General features: G+C 45.9%; 1 protein-coding gene across 1 annotated transcript in view; it reads right to left on the bottom strand.

Moving 5' to 3' along the window:
- Positions 1-17,282, bottom strand: part of ITGA2 (integrin subunit alpha 2) — a 596,388-nt gene that overhangs the window by 128,458 nt on the left and 450,648 nt on the right. The window contains exons 22-23 of the mRNA XM_085631250.1: positions 16,619-16,695; positions 16,450-16,533 (exon numbers count right to left, since the gene is read on the bottom strand). Coding sequence (XP_085487376.1) covers positions 16,450-16,533; positions 16,619-16,695 — 161 coding nt within the window. The remainder of the gene's footprint in view (positions 1-16,449; positions 16,534-16,618; positions 16,696-17,282) is intronic.

Below are 17,282 nucleotides of genomic sequence, written 5' to 3'. Positions count from 1 at the left end.
GTCTAGAATGACCAGATGACCGCAAGTGGAGCGTTGTGCTTTTAGGCGCTATACTTACCTAAAACTTTGAAGAAGTATATCTCAGTTTCTACTGATAGAATGTTTGTCATTTTGGTCTCATTTTATTTATTAAAATGTACACATTTTTTCTAAATTAGTTTAGTATTTTCTTGTGCCCTATTTGTTTCATCCCTCTAATCTATTCTCTTGTAAACAGTCCTTATATATAGCTCACGGAAACGAAACACAATTTTTCATACCTTTACACAGTGTGTTTTCTTCTTTTTTCTTTCAGTGGGCTCTCTACATGATTACTAGTGCTGCTAATCACCTTTTGAGTACTTGGTCATCAATACACGATTCCTGCTTGCATACTGGCATGTGATTATTTTGGTCTGTTGATTTAGGTTCAGCCACAGAATTGCGGTTTTTAACAGCATGCTGCTCACATCTCCAGGGTAATTTTTTAATAGGATTTTCTTAGTCACTCCTAGTATGGGAATTTATCAAAGATCCGAACAAAAAAACATTTGTCCTGTTTTTAAGTTTGAATGAGTCTGGTCCTGCAATGTCCTGAGAAAGCCAAAATTAAACAGCCGAAAAGCGTCGACCCCTACTATCCAGGATCAACGTTACTTCTTCAAAAAGAAAGAGATATATATGTAACCTATCGGGTCCTTGACCATAAAATTATTGTTTAAGCAATTAATTAAGCCATGTATTAGATGGTCTATTTTGATCTGACATTGTTACCTGAGGACAGTATTTCTCAATTGTCATTGCCTTAACAAGGGCAAGTTATCCTTCACTGCGATTCCTCGTGATCACCTACTTGACATTATACTTTTCATTGATTTCCCTTGTTTTCTTATTACTTTGTATGATGAATTGATTGTATGATTCTTAACAGCTTATGTTACTCGTTATTATTATTTTTATAAAAATGAAGAAAACATTTTTTTGGACAAAAAACAAAAACCAGAACAAGAAATTAATTGTGCCCCCTTGACCTCTTGTACAGTAATGTCTCTAAATAGTTAAGAGATTCTCACTATTATCTATTAGCATGATTAAGGATTAAATCCTACTAGGCAAGTTTTTTTTCTGCCAGAGGTGACAAATATTAACTCTGCCTCTTCACAATCCATTGAATTTATCCTGCTAGAGCTGCTTCTTCTGTGTATATGTTCATGGAGCAGCTTAGGCTCTAGAAGGTTAATTGTGCTCCCCCACTTTGTTTCTTTGCTCTCAAGCATGAGAGCAGCATGGGGATTGGCCTGAGCTGGCTGGATCAGCGCTCGCTCAGGCACAGGGAGTCTGTGCTGATTCTCCAACCTGGCTGTATAATACAGCCAGGTTGGAAAAGCCTAATTGTGCATGTCAGTTTGGAGAAACTGAGACGGCCAGCCAAACTGACATGTGCACTTACAAGTGCTCATACCACCCCCCTGTCCCCCTCCCATGATCCTGCCCTGCCCCTCCCTGCACACACTGTCTCAGAGACATCAGCTACAAAATCAAACAATAGTAGGATACTGTTTTATATTTTTAGCTGCTGGCCTTGAGCCAGTGGGGTGACGCTGCTGAGAATAACACATGTTCTACTTTGCAACAGAATTCTGAGCCAAACGTTCACTATTAAGTTCCTAACAGCATCAGCAACCTTTGGGGGGCATGGCCCGTAAAGTGTAGTCTAGGCCCAGCTATCCTAAGAGTGGACAGGGCAAGGCTTTGTCTAATTGCTGCGCTAAGGCCTATCTGTCTATTCCTCAAGTCCGTGCCCTCCCACAAGCCTGAAGTCTTTAGAGGAAAGTATCGTCAGTACTCCACTTGTTCTCCATCTTTGAAATCTCTCTCAGGCTCTGGGCAGCACAAGTACATGTATCAATTAGCAGCATGCCCCTGCTGTCTTTCTGGGAAGAGTTCTGGAAATACCAGACTGGGGAAATGAAAATATTATACCCTGGCCAGAGGTTTGCCTAATAAGACAAATTCTCACTTTTCACAGATCAGAGCATATGGCAACCATATGCCCCAACTGCTGTAGAAGCAGAGCAATCCCTATTTTCTCACATGTAGCAGGGATATCCCTCACCCATAAGAGAGAGTATAGCTATTGCTTGCTCATGTGTCTGATCCTTTGGCCACTGCAAACAGCAGAGCTATCATTTTCTTGCCACAGACAGCAGTGGTACACCCCCCCCCCCCCCCTCCCCCAGTAAAGACCGAAAACCTGTCCCTCTCTTGCCACTGACATCAGAGGTATGTCTTGCTCCACTGACCTATCCCTGGCTAGGCATATACTTTTCTGTACATCTGCTGTCTACCTGTCTGTGTTCTTGCATGTCGTCTTCCATCGATCAAGGGGAGCCCTGGCACAAGAGAACCTAACTTGGAGTTGTGAAAAACAGGAATCTAGCTTGTGGAATGGGAACCAACGAGACAATCTAATTTAGCGCAACATAGACAACAAAGGGACAAGCAAACATAGGGACAGAGGACATAGAGAAATAGGCACACCCACACAGCGCAGCATTTGGGAGAACGCCAAACACAAGACCACAGTGACAGATGACTTGAAAACAATAGAATAAGAACATGTCTATCCCAGCTGCAGGGTCTCCAGGGTGCCATAGCATCCTTTAAAACCTATTCCCCAGATAAGAAACAGAAATGTTACAAACACTACACAGTGAAAATTTGAATTCACAGCCATTTAGGTGGTTCAGAACGACACAAGTTCTACTGTGCACACAGGGGATGCAATGCTGAAAAATGTTAGCTACTGGGTCATAAGAAATGAACCCATCCTTTTGTGATAATCCATGGCATTATTATCACTCACATGAGCTAGGAGAAGAGTCACATGATCCATCCCCTCTAAAAACACAAGAATTGAAGAACCCCCAATTCAGAACCCACTTTACCCACCTTACTAGGGTGAGGGGAAGTTTAAAGGTCTCTCCCAAAATAGAGACCCCCCCACGACTGCAGACAACTATTTGCCAAAAAGAACAGCATGTATCCAAAGGCCAATGAATGGTTTAATATTGTGCTACACAAAACCACATCACACAGGACTGCTGATCATAAGATTGTGCAAAAATATGTATAAGCCACTTAAAAGACAAAGGCTCAACTAAGGTTGTCTCCTCAACCGGCACAGGAAAATAATTATAGAGAAAAAGGAAATCAAGAAGAATTCATATATCTGCAATACTTCCTTGTATTCTAAAAAGCAGCATAATATACATATGAAGACAAAATAAGACACATGAAGAGTGATTTTTGATTACATGCTTGGTTTGTGATGTAATGCTATTAACACTATCCGAGAAAATGCAATGAGATCTATTTTCCTAGTTTGCTTACCCTAAACATACACATTCTGATCCACCACATTGCAAAACATCCACAGGAAATACATTTCAATATGAAGAATTCATTACCTTTATCCATTTCTTATCACAAATGTGTGTTCCAAACCACATTACTTCTGTTTCACTCAGGTTTAAGTTTAGAAATGGATGTGTAGCTGCATTGCACATGTTTTTGAACACCCACAGCTTTGTTGGTATTCACATAATTTGCAATGCCCACTCATTTACCGTCCTCTGGGAACACCGACTTCCCCATCTGTAATTGTCAATTATGACTTTGAAAAAATAAAAAATCTGATGCAGACTTTCTGCATTTGTAAGTTGGATCTTAGTACATAAATTGCCACAAATACTGCTTTTGTAAATTTCGATACTCATTTCATAGGTGCTGTTGCCATAGTGCCAGCAATAAAGTTACACTTGCACCTTAATTTCTGAATTGGGCTCACTGTTCTTTAATTTAAAGACTGTAAATTAGATTTTTGTTTAAACATTGCCATGTTTTAACACTATTCAAAAGGAAAATGTGACCCTATAAGCATCTGCAAGTAGCGTGTCGTAGTGCAGATTCATATGGTCTGTATACTCCTGACATCAAATGTTGGGCTTGGACGTTTGCAAACTGATTTTCTTCAAAGAAGTCTTTCCAGTCACAGGATGAATTGTAACTCCTCTGTTTGGAGGCAGTATGAATGGCCCTCACTCCATGTTAGATTGTTTTTCGTACAGCATGTGAGCGTATGTTTGGAGTGCTGCATGTGAGTCTGCAGAACTGTTATGAACAAATGCTTGCTGGGTAAGTAACGTTTTCTGTTATCGTGTTGCTTGAGACACACATGCTCTGCTTAGCTTATAAAACAGTACCCTTTGTGGGTTATCTTGTGGATGGTGCACACGTCTGAAACAAAGTTCTTAGTACTGTCTGTCCAACCACAGCCTGCGATAGACTAGGATATCCAGACAGTAGTGTTTAGTAAAGGTTGGCTTTTTGCATATCTCACCTAAATGTTGCTCAAAAAACGCCATGGTTGTGCCATTCTTGCAGATCAAGTGTGCCCTGGAGGGGAGAGTTAGGGTTCTTTTTTCTTTGTGATAGCAGGTCTTGATGCACATAACTATCCATCTAGTTGTGCCAGCCTTTAGGATGGGATCGTCCTTGGGTGGTTTGGAAAAGGCTTAGAAGAGTATGTCAAACCTGCAGTAGGACTTTGAGCTTGAATTAGAGTTCGGCGGATGGGTTACACGTCACAAACGTGACAGATATCCCATCCGCCCCATTACAAGTGCCCTAGGATATAACGCACTTGTAATATGGCAGACTGGATATCTGCCACATTTGTAACCCTTCCTCTGTACTCTAAATGAGACCCTTAGTGCACCTGAGAGCCTATTTAACATTTGGTATATGAAGGGCTTTCTTGGCTGCAGTGTATGTCTGTGGGAAGAAGAATGGGAGTTGTATAGTCTGGTTGAGGTGGAAAGGGGATACCACCTCAAAACACAATGGCACAATGTTTGCTGTTTGTAAATAAACTCTTTTGTGGGACGACACAAAGAGAGAGAAGTTTCGAAATGGGATCTCGGTTCCGGTTTGTGTCCGAACTAACACAATGTACTCTCAAAAATCAAACTAATTAAGAGACTCAGCTATCTTTGCCATATGCTAGATGGAAAGGAACCGGGGTAATCATTTACCCATATTTAGTTATTTAACAAAAGGGAATTAGGGTTCCTTACCAAAAATGGTAAAAGTGAACTTGCATTTAACCGCCTTTCGTACAAGCTTACTGTCCATCATGAAGGAAATGGCAAGCACTGTTCCTACTGTGCATCTGCTCCTTTGAAAACAATACACAACGTTCTCCACTGCAAGATGGAACTTCTAAATGAAATACGACCATTCAGAACAGATCAAAAGCAGCCATTTGTAAGGCGGGGTGAACGGAGAATTTGAAACAGGCAAATTAAAACAAGCATTTGTAATGGAATAGTTCTTGCATTTGCAAGACTTTCAACTATTGTATTTGCAATATGAACGTGGGTGCTGTGCTGCAAAATAAAGCATGGCGCCTGTGTTAATATGAAAGTGGGCACCGTGCTGAAACATAAAGCATGGCTCCCGTGCATATTTAAGTTTGTAGAGGGGCAGGACGTGGGTTGGGGCGGCGACATGGGAGAGAAGGAATAAGATCAGCCACGCAGCGTGCCGCGCTGTGTGCAATGTGAAGATTGATTTGGGCGAGCTGCGCATATGAAAAGAAAGGTGCGGTCGCTATTGTTGAACCTGAAGCATGCCACACTGGTGCTAAAAAAAAAATAACAAAGCGTGGCTTAAGAAAACATAAAATAAATTGTGGCGTTATCTTAAAAAAAAATATTAGGGCTTGTGCAGCGTTAATGTCGAAGCCGCCATTGTAGCAAAAACATAAGGTAAAATAAAGCACTGCTTAAAAAAGGTCACATGAGAGCATGTTGTGCATGCAATAGGAAAAGGTCATTTAACAAAATAGTGCTCACAGACTGTAAATGAAACATGCTGAGTAACAACACATGCTCATGGGAGGTTACAAAAGGAGGTACTAAGGAGAGACTACTAAGCCTATTCACGAATCAAAAGCCACCATTTACAAAGGACAGTAAGAAGAGCCACTTGAAAAAAATGGAAGGAAAATGGGAGGATCTTCAAGTCCATACCTGAATACAGCATGTCTCGAAGACACGGCATAAGCACTGCCTAGGCGGGACTTAAAAAGGGCTCTTGCAGGTTGAGTGCATGCAGCTCACTGATGTGTCTGTGAGAAGTTGCTTGGGGATGCAATTGTTGACAACTGTTGTCCACTATGCAGTGTAACACGCACAGACATTAGGCCGGCCAGATTCACGCAGAATAGTCATGCACTCCTGTAGGAGGTTAAGATAACCTCACTCTAAACCTCAGGTGCCAGATCACTAGGTTGAGCAGTCTGGGGTCTTGGTCCCTGATTCGGCTTCTGAAAAGGTTAACCCTGTTGGGGAGCTTTTCAGGTGCTGATGGACATTTCCAGGAGTATCGAGTAACAAGGCTGTCTGGCCCAAGTTGGAGCCACCAGAATGAGCATGAGGGATGTTTGCCCTCTTCCCTACCACATATGAAAGGAGGGGGAGAGGAGGAAAAGCATAGACTAATATTGCTGACCAGTTCATCCATAGAGTTTTGCCCATAAACTGTGGGTTTGGGTAGCTGGAGGACAAGTTTGGTTTTTTTGTGTAGTGGGCGTGCCCTAACAATGGAAGTAGGAGAGCAGAACTTGCGGGAGGAGTTCTCACTCATGGACTTGATGATACATCCTGCTGAGCAAGTCTACAGGGTCATTGTCTACCCCTGCAAGGTACTCTGCTAAGTTAATGCTTTGATGGATGTCCCAGTGCCAGATATGTTGCGCTAGTGCTGAGAGCTGGGGAGAATGTGTTGTACTTTGCTTTGGGAGATAATACATTGCAGTCATATTGTTCTCCTTAATGAGGACTACTATGCTGTGAATGGCCTGAACCAAAGCTTTGAGAGCTAGCGGTATGGCCAGGGCCTTGAGATAGTTGATGTACTATCTCTGACATTGGTGGGGACCATATCCCCTGTATTATCATGTTGTCTAGATACGCCCCCCAGCCTGCAAGAGATGTGTCAGTAGTAATGGTCACCTGCAGAACGGGGTCTGTGAACGGCCTGCCCTGAAACAGGTTGTTTCTGTTCCACCACCAAAGACAGTTATAGGCGCTGGCCTCCACCAATAGTAGATCCTCCCAGTGATCCTACACTTATGATCATTGCTTGGCTAGGCACTCCAGTAACAGGCACATGTGGAGCCTGGCATGGGCTACTATGGCGATGCATAAGGCCATCAACTCAAGGAGATGTATTACAGTTCTGACTGTGAGGTGATGATTGAGCTGAAAAATGCTGGTTGGGATACACTTTGCCAGTAATATTTTTACAACAGGCACCAATAGAGGTTGGCCCTGAAAGGATTGAAGGTGAGATTTGGTGACATTTATGTAGTGTGTGTAAAAATATACAAAATTGTGCAAAGTTTTTGCAAAATTCTGGGGGATATTCTCAAGAACGTCTGATAACTACCGTAAAAGTAGCTTAACGCAACTCCTCACATCGCAGTCTATCGCGGGAAAATAACACCATGGTAACATGGTATTCCCAAGCCGGCGGTACCATGCGATAGGCCCATGATAACGCGTGAAATGTCTGAAATAAAGTCAATGCAACGCCATGAAACTGCGAAACACGAACGCCCAAAAAGTTGCGATGAGGCCAATCGCTATACAAAAACCAGCCACAGGCCTGCAAATCCCACGCGTAAAGCGGGAAAATTTACTATCAAAGCAATGGAAAAAAAGGGAGAGAAAAAGAAATGCGTAGCACCATGGATGCACCCGGACCTAGTGCAGAGGCCAACGCGAACCCCACAAGCCCCACAGACCACAAGCAAAGAACAACGGGGTCGGGGAAGGCCAAGGAGAAGAGTGAGAGGAAGACGGGTTGCAGTCCATAGAAAAACCAGATCAGAACACTACCATCAACTGACACAATTAGACCAACGTGAATGCAGTCAGAGTGTCAAGGAGGGCAATGGAGGAGGCCACGAGGCGCTGGCGTGATGTGAAAAGCCAAACCAAGCACAAACCCGCTGCCAACAGGAAGGCCGCAACGGTGACAGGAGGTGGGAGTCCTGTGCCACAGGAAGAAGCGGGGGCCACAGTCCTCAGTGTGGAGACGCTGCAAGGTGGTAGGAGTCCGGACACAGCTCGAGAGGACCTGATACAACATCAACAGGGTGAGTAACGATCAGGGACTGGGGGAACAGGGGGAGCTGGGCACAATGGCACACATGCACAACTATGTGTAGCACACTGCACACCCACAATGACCCTGGATCATGTCCCTGATCCATGTGGCACACGGCAGCAGACACATAGCCATCACAGCACATCCACATTGATGACAATGTGGTACAACGTGCAGACCCGACACCACCGAACAGAGGACACAACTGGCTGTGCTCATGCGCTGTAACAGGCCAACCACATCTAACAGAGCAGGAAACTGTGAGTAGAAAATGTACGCGTACAACCTCACATCCTTCATGTAGTCCAAATGTCCACTGTCCCGCATCAAAATCCAGCACCTTCCAAACAGTCACAATGTACATAGTCATACAGTCTGCATGTAAACAAGAACAATATGCCAACATACATGTCAACACAATGTCAACATGCATCTCCCCTACACATTGCAAAGGGACAAACAACACCTCCAGCAGAGCAGACCAGACTAGTCATCAGCGATGCTGGAGACGACCACCACACCATCGACGGCCCATAACAGCTCATGCACATCCCAGGCAACCCACCACCAGGACCAGAGTAGCCAAGCTACATTGAGGAAAACCCAGCCCATGCACAGACCACACAGCAGGAAGCACCGCCAGCATGGCTGGCTCCCAACACCTCATCGAGCCACACATGGCATTCCAATGGCAGGTGTCAGGATACCAAACGGAGGTGGCCGAACAGGTGCAGGTGGGGTCCGAACCTATGGATTATGAACTAGATCACATGCATGGGTGTCTAATTCCCTTCACGGACCACCTACACCACACAAAGAGACCCACACTGCGACAGAGACACATGCATTTGCACATTTCCAATACTGAACCACACCCAGAGGCATGCAATTATCACTCATAAACCCACGTTGGACCTGCGTATAACGGCCCAGTCCACTCCTCTTACGTATTGAGTGGGTGACGGTAAAGCTACATGTCCAAGGTCTAACACGCTGCCTGCGGTGACATGTTCGCGTCCCCTGTACACAACACAATGTAATGTTGTTGGGCCCGTGGCCCTCATGCATACATTATGACCACCCGGACACACTCAGAAAGTTCGTGGAACTGGCCACGGGCATGTGCACCCGTCCCCTTTATTGACAGGGCCACATGTACAGTGATGCCTGTGCTGGATGTGTGTGAGGTGAGTGTGAGCCAGCCCCCACGGAGTGGTTGGTGCTGGCAACAACTTGAACAGTGAACACCATTAAAACAGAAACTGCAAAAACCAGCATAACAGAGTCAAATGCGGAGCATCATGGAGGTAGCCGTAGCAAGTACAGAGCAGGTCCTCATCAATGTCCGAGGTGAATGTGGCGGAGGGTTGCAGGGGACAGTGGAAAGTGTCCTCCAGGGCATGATGCAGAGGGTAGAAGCTGTCCGGAAGCAGCAAATGGAGGAGTGGAATGCTACTGCCTCGTTTTTTCCACCAAGTCAGTATCACCGACATGATGGTGACGACAACCCCCGGTCCATGGACTCAGTCGCCACCAAAGTTCATACAGAAAGTGTCCATGGATCTCGGAGAACAGACTTAGTGGCACCGGAGCTGAAAGGGTATGCAGTCTGCGATGAGGCCAGTGCAATGATACCAAGTCTGCCAGAAATGAATCAAGACGGATTTCGAAATGTGTGACCTACTCGACCGCAGTGTAGGCCCAAGGCAGCAGTCAACGCAGGCCAAACGTGGTTCAGCGAGCTCCTCCTGGAACTCTAACACACAACGTTGACATGGCATTTGGGGGTTACTTGTGGTTGACGGAGGTAAAAGCACCAGAGCTGAGCAGGTGTTCAGTCAGCAACAATGATGTGTCCTGCCTGGTACGGACTGGATTGGATTGGCGTGAGGCCTGCTGGACCGCAGTGTAGGCCGACGGCATAGTCATCAAGGGCCCACAGACACATGTGGTTGGGATGCCATGCACAGACTTGGTGTCACCACATCGAAGGGAGTACGGTGATGTAAACGCTGCATTAATGTGTGTACTCGGACAATGTATGATCAAGACTCAGTCCCAAATGTGTGACCTACTAGCCCGCAGTGTAGGCCAGAAGCAGCGGTCAGCAGGGGCCCACAGCCACTTGTCATTGTCTTATGATGCAGAGTTAGTGACACCAGGGCAGTTGTCGATTGTGTTTGATCACCTCCGTAATGAGGATCCTTTTTTCCTCCTGACTGGCACGCGTCATCCTCTTACAACTCTCCTTGCGTGCAATGATATGTCCTCTGACATTGACAAATCATGACTCAGTTCCACATGTGTGATGGACTCGAGAGCAGCATGGCCCGAAGGCAGTAGTCCGCGCGGGCCCACGGACACGTGTGGATGGAATGCTATGCACAGACTTGGTGTCACCACATCGAAGGGAGTATAGTGAGATAAAATCAGCCATAATTGATGTTCTCTGCCATAGTGTAATGAAGGCTCTGTTCCAAATGTGTGACCTACTTGTCCGCTGTGTATGCCGGTGGAGTATGTCAACGAGAAGGGAGTACTGCGGGCCTGTGTCACAGAGGCCGTGATGGTCTGAGGAGGCTGCCAGGTTTGCTGCACTCGGGCTTGGAGCTTGCACCGGCACGTGGTGGGCCCTCTCCGGCACGTGGTGGGCCCTCTTCGACACACGCTGATGTTGGCAGGTGTGCATTGAGGCCTGGGTGCACGGGGCCTGGCAGGACTGGTACGGGGACCTGCGGCCCGGGGTGCAGCAGGTGCACAGGATCACAGGCAACACCGCTCACGGCATCTGCCTCGTGGCGGGGTGAGGGGCGCCAACCTGACAGACACGTAGGGCATTCCGGAAGAGAACCACGCCCAGGGCTATGTGCTTTTTATTCACACCCCTACACTGGCCTGGCGTACGCTGGGCCAGCCCACTCTGCTCACGCTTGCGGGGGGACGTAACAAGCTACATTTCCAGGATCTTCCCCACTGGCTGGGGTGACATGGTAGCGTCCACTGTCCACTACACTCCAAACACCAGCAGTGTATGTCTACATGGATATGTGTGTGGTATGCATACTACAGTCTGGCCATCGCATCCACGCCACACTTGGCATTGTGTACATTCTCATTCATCGGTCACTTTTCCGTAGGTGCCAGCCTGGAAGTGCTGGTTGATGATGGACTGTCGGAAGATGTAGGACTCATGCAGTCTGCCTGGGTGGTTGGTGTCGAAGTTGGTGTAGATTCCGCAGTGGTCCACTATTGCCTGCACATTGATGGAATACGTGTGCTTTTGGTAGCGGATATTGTGTGCAATGTTGCCAGAGGACACAAGTAGAATATGTGTGCAGTCAATTGCCCCGACATGTGTGGGAATCCAGCTATGGCATAGATGCCTTGCTTGGTCTCCAGCTGTTCCTGCGCAGTGTGGGTGAAGGATAGGTAGAGTGGTACAAAGTTGATGATGGCATCCAAGACGTTGTGGGGAACTTGGATTGTGCTGGCTGTGAGACTCCTCCGACACTGGCAGTTGTTGTTTGGAAGGTACCAGAGGCCAACAGATGCAGAACGGCCAGCATCTTGGTCTGAGGTGGGATGTTGGTTGTATGCTGTGTTGGTACTGTCAGCCTGTGGGCAATGGTGGTCTGGATGCGTGGGATGGTTGTCCTTTTGAGCCTGAGGTGGGCAATGGCATTCACTGGTGTTGGGTCTGTGAGGTTGGTGCGTTTTCATGAGGTTGCTGTCTTTGTCGGTGCTGCCTCTGTGTTTTTCCGGGAGAGGGGTGGGTGGGTCTGGGGGGGGGTCTTGGGGGTGGTGGCGGAGGGTGTAATGGCCCTGTTGGGGGTGTGAGCTGCATGATCAGTGGATCCATGGCATCTGTTGTTCTTCAGGTATAACTGTGGTGTGGGCTCCCTTTTCTGGTGCCGGTTGTATTCCGACTTTGTACCAGGTCAGAGCAGGTGTTAATTTCCTGCTGCTAACGTGCCTTATCACCTGTTTTGTGATCATATCGCAGATTAGGCTGGTCGTTGAGAATGTTGAGGTGTTGTCGCAGCTTTTCGCTTGGGAACGCCTACTCTGCATCTCATTAGCGATAATTGCCGGGGTCATCCGTGGCGATGTTTTTTGAGGATGCTATCGCCGGAAAACTGGTGGTAACAGCTGTTAGAACCAGCTTGTGAATGGGGCGGTATTTGTATCGCGACTTTGGCTGAGATTAAGTGCAGATAACTCTGCGATAGCTCCTTGAGAATATGCCCCTATGTGTAACATAACATGCAAACGTGTCATTTTGTGCTATAATTTAGCACAATATGCTTTTAAACAATCACTTTGAACAACAGCCACTCTCGTTCTAGTCCAGCCTTGAATTCGGGGTGGATTTGTACAGTGAATGATGTAATTGACGGTACATTTTTACCAAAAATGGTACATGAGTACGCAGAGCTGCGTAATGGTTTAATTTCGGCAATTTTCATAACAGCGTCATTACACAAACTACACCAGTATAATTTAAATTACGCCAATGCATACTTTTATGGTGAATACAAGGCTGTGAAGCAGGGAGAGTGGCGCTTTAGAGTGGGCTAGGCACTGCAGGGTGTCGTGCTCTTGGTCAGGCAGTGGTCGAGGAAAGGGAGCGCATGAATGGTGCCCATCCTTAGATGCACGGCTCCCACCACTAGGCACTTGGGGAAGACTCGAGCAGTGGTCACCCTAAATGGCAGTACTTTGAATTGATTGTGCTGCCCCCTTATCACAAAGTAAAGAAGTAGTCACAGTGGGCTCGGTGGATGGGTATATGAAAGTATGGTGCCCTTGATGACTAACACTTTGCCGGAACAGCGAGAAACACATCCTGCAGAGTTATCATGTGGAAATGTTCTGGCAGGATGTACTTGTTGAGGTGACTGAGGTGAAAGATTCGCCTGGGGAAGTTGTCCTTCTTGGCAATGAAAACATAGAGAAGGCATACACCCTTGTCCCGGGCAGTGAGGGCTATACTCTCTAAAACGTCCTTAAGAAGAACTACTTGCACCTCTCCCTAGAGTAGAGAAAGTGTAGATGTTCTCTTCTGGGGGTATGTTTGCAGGCTGGTCTGTTGAGGGGGTGTGAGTCTCTTCTGAGGGTATGTTTGCAGGGTGGGTTGTTGAGGGGGTGTGAGATGTTCTAGGAGCTGGCTATGATGGACGACTGCGAGAACCCACTGATCTGTGGTGATGTCCACCCAGTGGCCAAGAAAATCCTGCAGTCTCCTGACATGTGATGTGTGATCAGGGGGAGACAGGTAAGTTAGTGTTTGGAGGTGGAAGCCCCTTTACCAAAACCTCCTCTAGCCCTATCCTTATTGTTGTTGCACCTTTAGGTACTCTGGTGTTGTTCCGGCCTGCCTGTTAGTGGACAGTGGCTCATTCAGCTTATAGGAGTGTGGCTGGTTGGAGGAGATGGCCTTCATTCACCTCAAGGCTGCCACCTCCAAAAGGAACCCCTAGCAGCCTGAGTTTGATGGGCACCCATCGATTTTGCAGTGTGGGTATCCTTCTTGGTTTTCTCCAGCATCTCATCAACCTTTAGCCTATTTAGGTTTTCACCATGGAATGAGAGATTGAGGACATTCTGTTGATCCTCTGACTTGAACCCGGAGATGTGTAGTGCTGTCTGAGGAGGATGGTGATATTTAAGAGGCCTTGCTTTCTAACATTATCTCCTCCCTCACTTTAATCAACTTCTCAGGGAGATGGTTGACCAATTCCTGCATCTTCTCCCACTGGGACATGTTCTCGGGGGTGAGGAGCCCTACGCTATTGACTCTGCACCAGTGGGTCACTGCACCTTCCTTTTCCCTTTCCCAACTATGTCAAGCTCTATTTGTCAGGAAGTGGGGCATACCCAGTAGCCTAAGTAGAGGCCCACTTGAAGGCGGTGTGTATGACTAGGAAGTCAGGGGGGCATGGTCTCTGTATAGACAGGGTTGCTTTGCAAGGCTTATACTTCTCCACCCTGGGTGTTACCATCATTGCCTTAACTGACTCCTTGAATGTATTAGACACAGATTTGAGCATGGCCTTAAGCATGGGCATGTCCACTCCATTTCGAGATTGTTTCCATGAGATATTCTTTTTCTCATGAAGGACGGACATGTCCACCTTGTGTAAGGAGGCTGTCTGCTGGATGACCTCCTACCATCCTGGCAGGCCATGGTACTGTCTGAGAGAGATATCCTGACAGGGTAGTGGTCGAGGTCTGGGCCCTCAGAGGTTCAACATCATGGTCTTCCTAAGGGCCATCTGTAGGTCCGGGCTCAAAGGTAATGTCATTAGGGTCAGGCGGGCCAAAAGGACTGCTTGGGTTGGAGAAAGTGTGGGGATCCCTGAGTTGACTTTGGCAGAGGCAGTAGTGGGTTGAGGTACTGAGATCTTACTGTCAGGGGATGGATAAAGAGTTGCTCCTGCCTCACATTAAGTTACACCTGGAGTCTATGTTGGATGGGGTGCTCCAAATCATTAGAACTGTTCGTCAAAGGAGCTTGCAGCTTCAGTGCTGATTTCAAAGCTGGCAAGAGCCAGGACACTGGCATCAACAGTGCCTTTGGCTGTGAGTGATGTTAAGGCATGTCCAAAGCTTTAGGCTGTGTAGGGCTCATGGCTGGGAGGGTTTAATGCCCTTGGATGGATCCTTCCTCAGTTCAAAGATCTTTGCTTGTGCCGACTGGAGCTTGAAGGGGACAGAGACCCTGGACGCAGCAGTGTCTTGTGGGAGGGACTGGAAACCCACCTCCCTTGGGGGTGAAGAGCTGTCTCAGCGTGATGCCTCTTGTGAGGCTTGGGATGGGTATCTGTACTGATGGTACTTAAGAGCCTGGCTGTGGTCCTCAGTCGAGGGCTGCTAGTCCTGGTGGCAAGGCAGAGCCTCAGTTTCTTATTCTTTTGGATTAGAGGCATTGGAAACATAGCTTTCGGACTGGGTGTGGCCTGGTGTACAGGAATGTCCGACAGGCCTGCATCCTTTTCCTCTTTAGCACAGAAAGATTCTTGTTCATCAAAAATGTTGAGGTATCAGAGAGCGACAGCTGGTGCATGTTGCTGTATGCCCAATGCCTTTCTATTTGGTACCATCACGTTTTCTTCAAGTGGTAGGCAAAGCACACTTTGCACAAGGCATTGTTGTGGTCTAGGAAGAGTCAGAGGTTACAAACCTCACGGAGGTCTGACCATGGGTAGTTTGCATGGCACCGGGGGCAGACAATATTGGAAGGGTGTCTGCTCTATCACCATTAAAATCTTCGCATTTTCTGGTGTCAAGTGCCAGTAAAGGGGGCACGTGGCCCTGGAATAGCGCTGGGGCCCTAGTGTTCAGGGTCTTGGTTATGGGCCGTCAATCAAAGGTAATAAACATGGTCAACAGGAAATTCTTCTGACGATGGGAGTCGAAGTGTAAAACTGAAATTCACATAGACTCTCAGAGCTCCGTCAGTACATGTCCGAACGCGATGGCAGGAAAAAAGAAGTTACCATGGAGTTGGTGCCCATGCCCATTGCTCACAAGGGAGGAGTTATAATACATCCTGAGACTTGAAAAACATCTTCAAGGAAAAAAACTTGCAAACACCTAGCCAAAAACTGGATGTTGGATTATGCAGACATGTGTAGTTACAGCCAGGCATGCTACAAACACATTTACTTGATTTACATCTGCAAATAATGGTTAGATTTTTATATGGTTTCTGATATAATGTATCCTCTACTTCACCTTTCACAGCCAATTTTATGGTCCAATGCCCTAAAAATCTGAATTCAGACATAGGTTAGGCAAAGGAAATTTTTGAGAAAAATGTAGAAGTGAAGGGAGATGTAGAGAAGTGAGGTATCTAAAGTGGAGTGACGTACTTTCCTAGTCACATACTTTTGAAACTACATTGTAGAGATCAGTGTTTATTTACCTATCCAAGTCCGAGCTAAATCAACAGGATGAATTCATTTCAGTATTCATACTCTGTATAATATTGCACTTAGAAATATGCTTACAAATGGTGTTATACAACACAGCTTACTTGGACCGATGCTGTTGCCGCTTTGATGATAACTTTACAAGTTCCCAAATAAATCGAATTATGTGGATCAAATATTTAACAATCAAAGAGAAAATGAGAAATGAAAGAGAAGAGATTGAGTGGAAAAGACACATGGGAGACACTTGAGAGACAGGTAAAGACAGAGACACAAAAGAGGAATAATCATACTACACCTTGTAAAATGAATTTCTGCATCATACTGAACTGGAATCGATATGTTGACAATGTTATTTGATTTGTCCGCTTCATTGCTTTCACTGTCAATAAAAAAACATATATTAGATAATGTAAAATTATTGTGAAAAAAGAAGATAAAATGCCATTGAGTATCATCAAAATTACCTCAAAGCTTGGAAATTTATGGATGCCATGTTGTGAAGATGTTTGAGATTAAAGTCAAAGCCAATATCAAAAGTTACCTGCAGGGAATGAAAATTAGGCTTTTATATATGGCATGCAATAACACATTATTAACATGTTACATAAAGACAAAGTAAAATAAATAGTTATATGTAGTTGTGATGACTGAAGACAATGAACAAGACAAAAACATACAATGTATGTGATATGTATATTAACATGCTTATATTATAAGATACAGCACTGGTTTCAAGGACAGATGTATGGAGGTGATCATGATGGACTGAGAGAAGCTGAAGGACAGAGGACACTGTCATTTAAAAATTAGTGTAAGACTCACTGCTGATTAAGTGAGAATTTAGGGGGGTTGTTAAAAGGATGATGGGCGTGGATGAGAATTCAAAAGTTAAGGCGCTGCTTCTACATGTTGCAAAGTATAACAGAGTTGATATTGGGAAAATACCTGTTAAAGGAAATGTTGGTGGGTGGGGAATAGCTCAAATGAGTTCCATTTTGCCTCCTAACCTAATTTCAAATGGTATTCCTGGTAGGGAGGGGCATGGTTTGTCAACTCTTGTTATTATGTCCAACATCAATAATGTATATGTGGAGTTGGCAAATCAGGGACAGATCACTTTCCCACTTA

Source organism: Triturus cristatus, chromosome 2_1 (assembly GCF_964204655.1).
Source record: "Triturus cristatus chromosome 2_1, aTriCri1.1, whole genome shotgun sequence".
Lineage (NCBI taxonomy): Eukaryota > Metazoa > Chordata > Amphibia > Caudata > Salamandridae > Triturus > Triturus cristatus.
The sequence above is the reverse complement of the archived record's forward strand: the minus strand, read 5'-3'. Positions and strand labels throughout refer to the sequence as shown.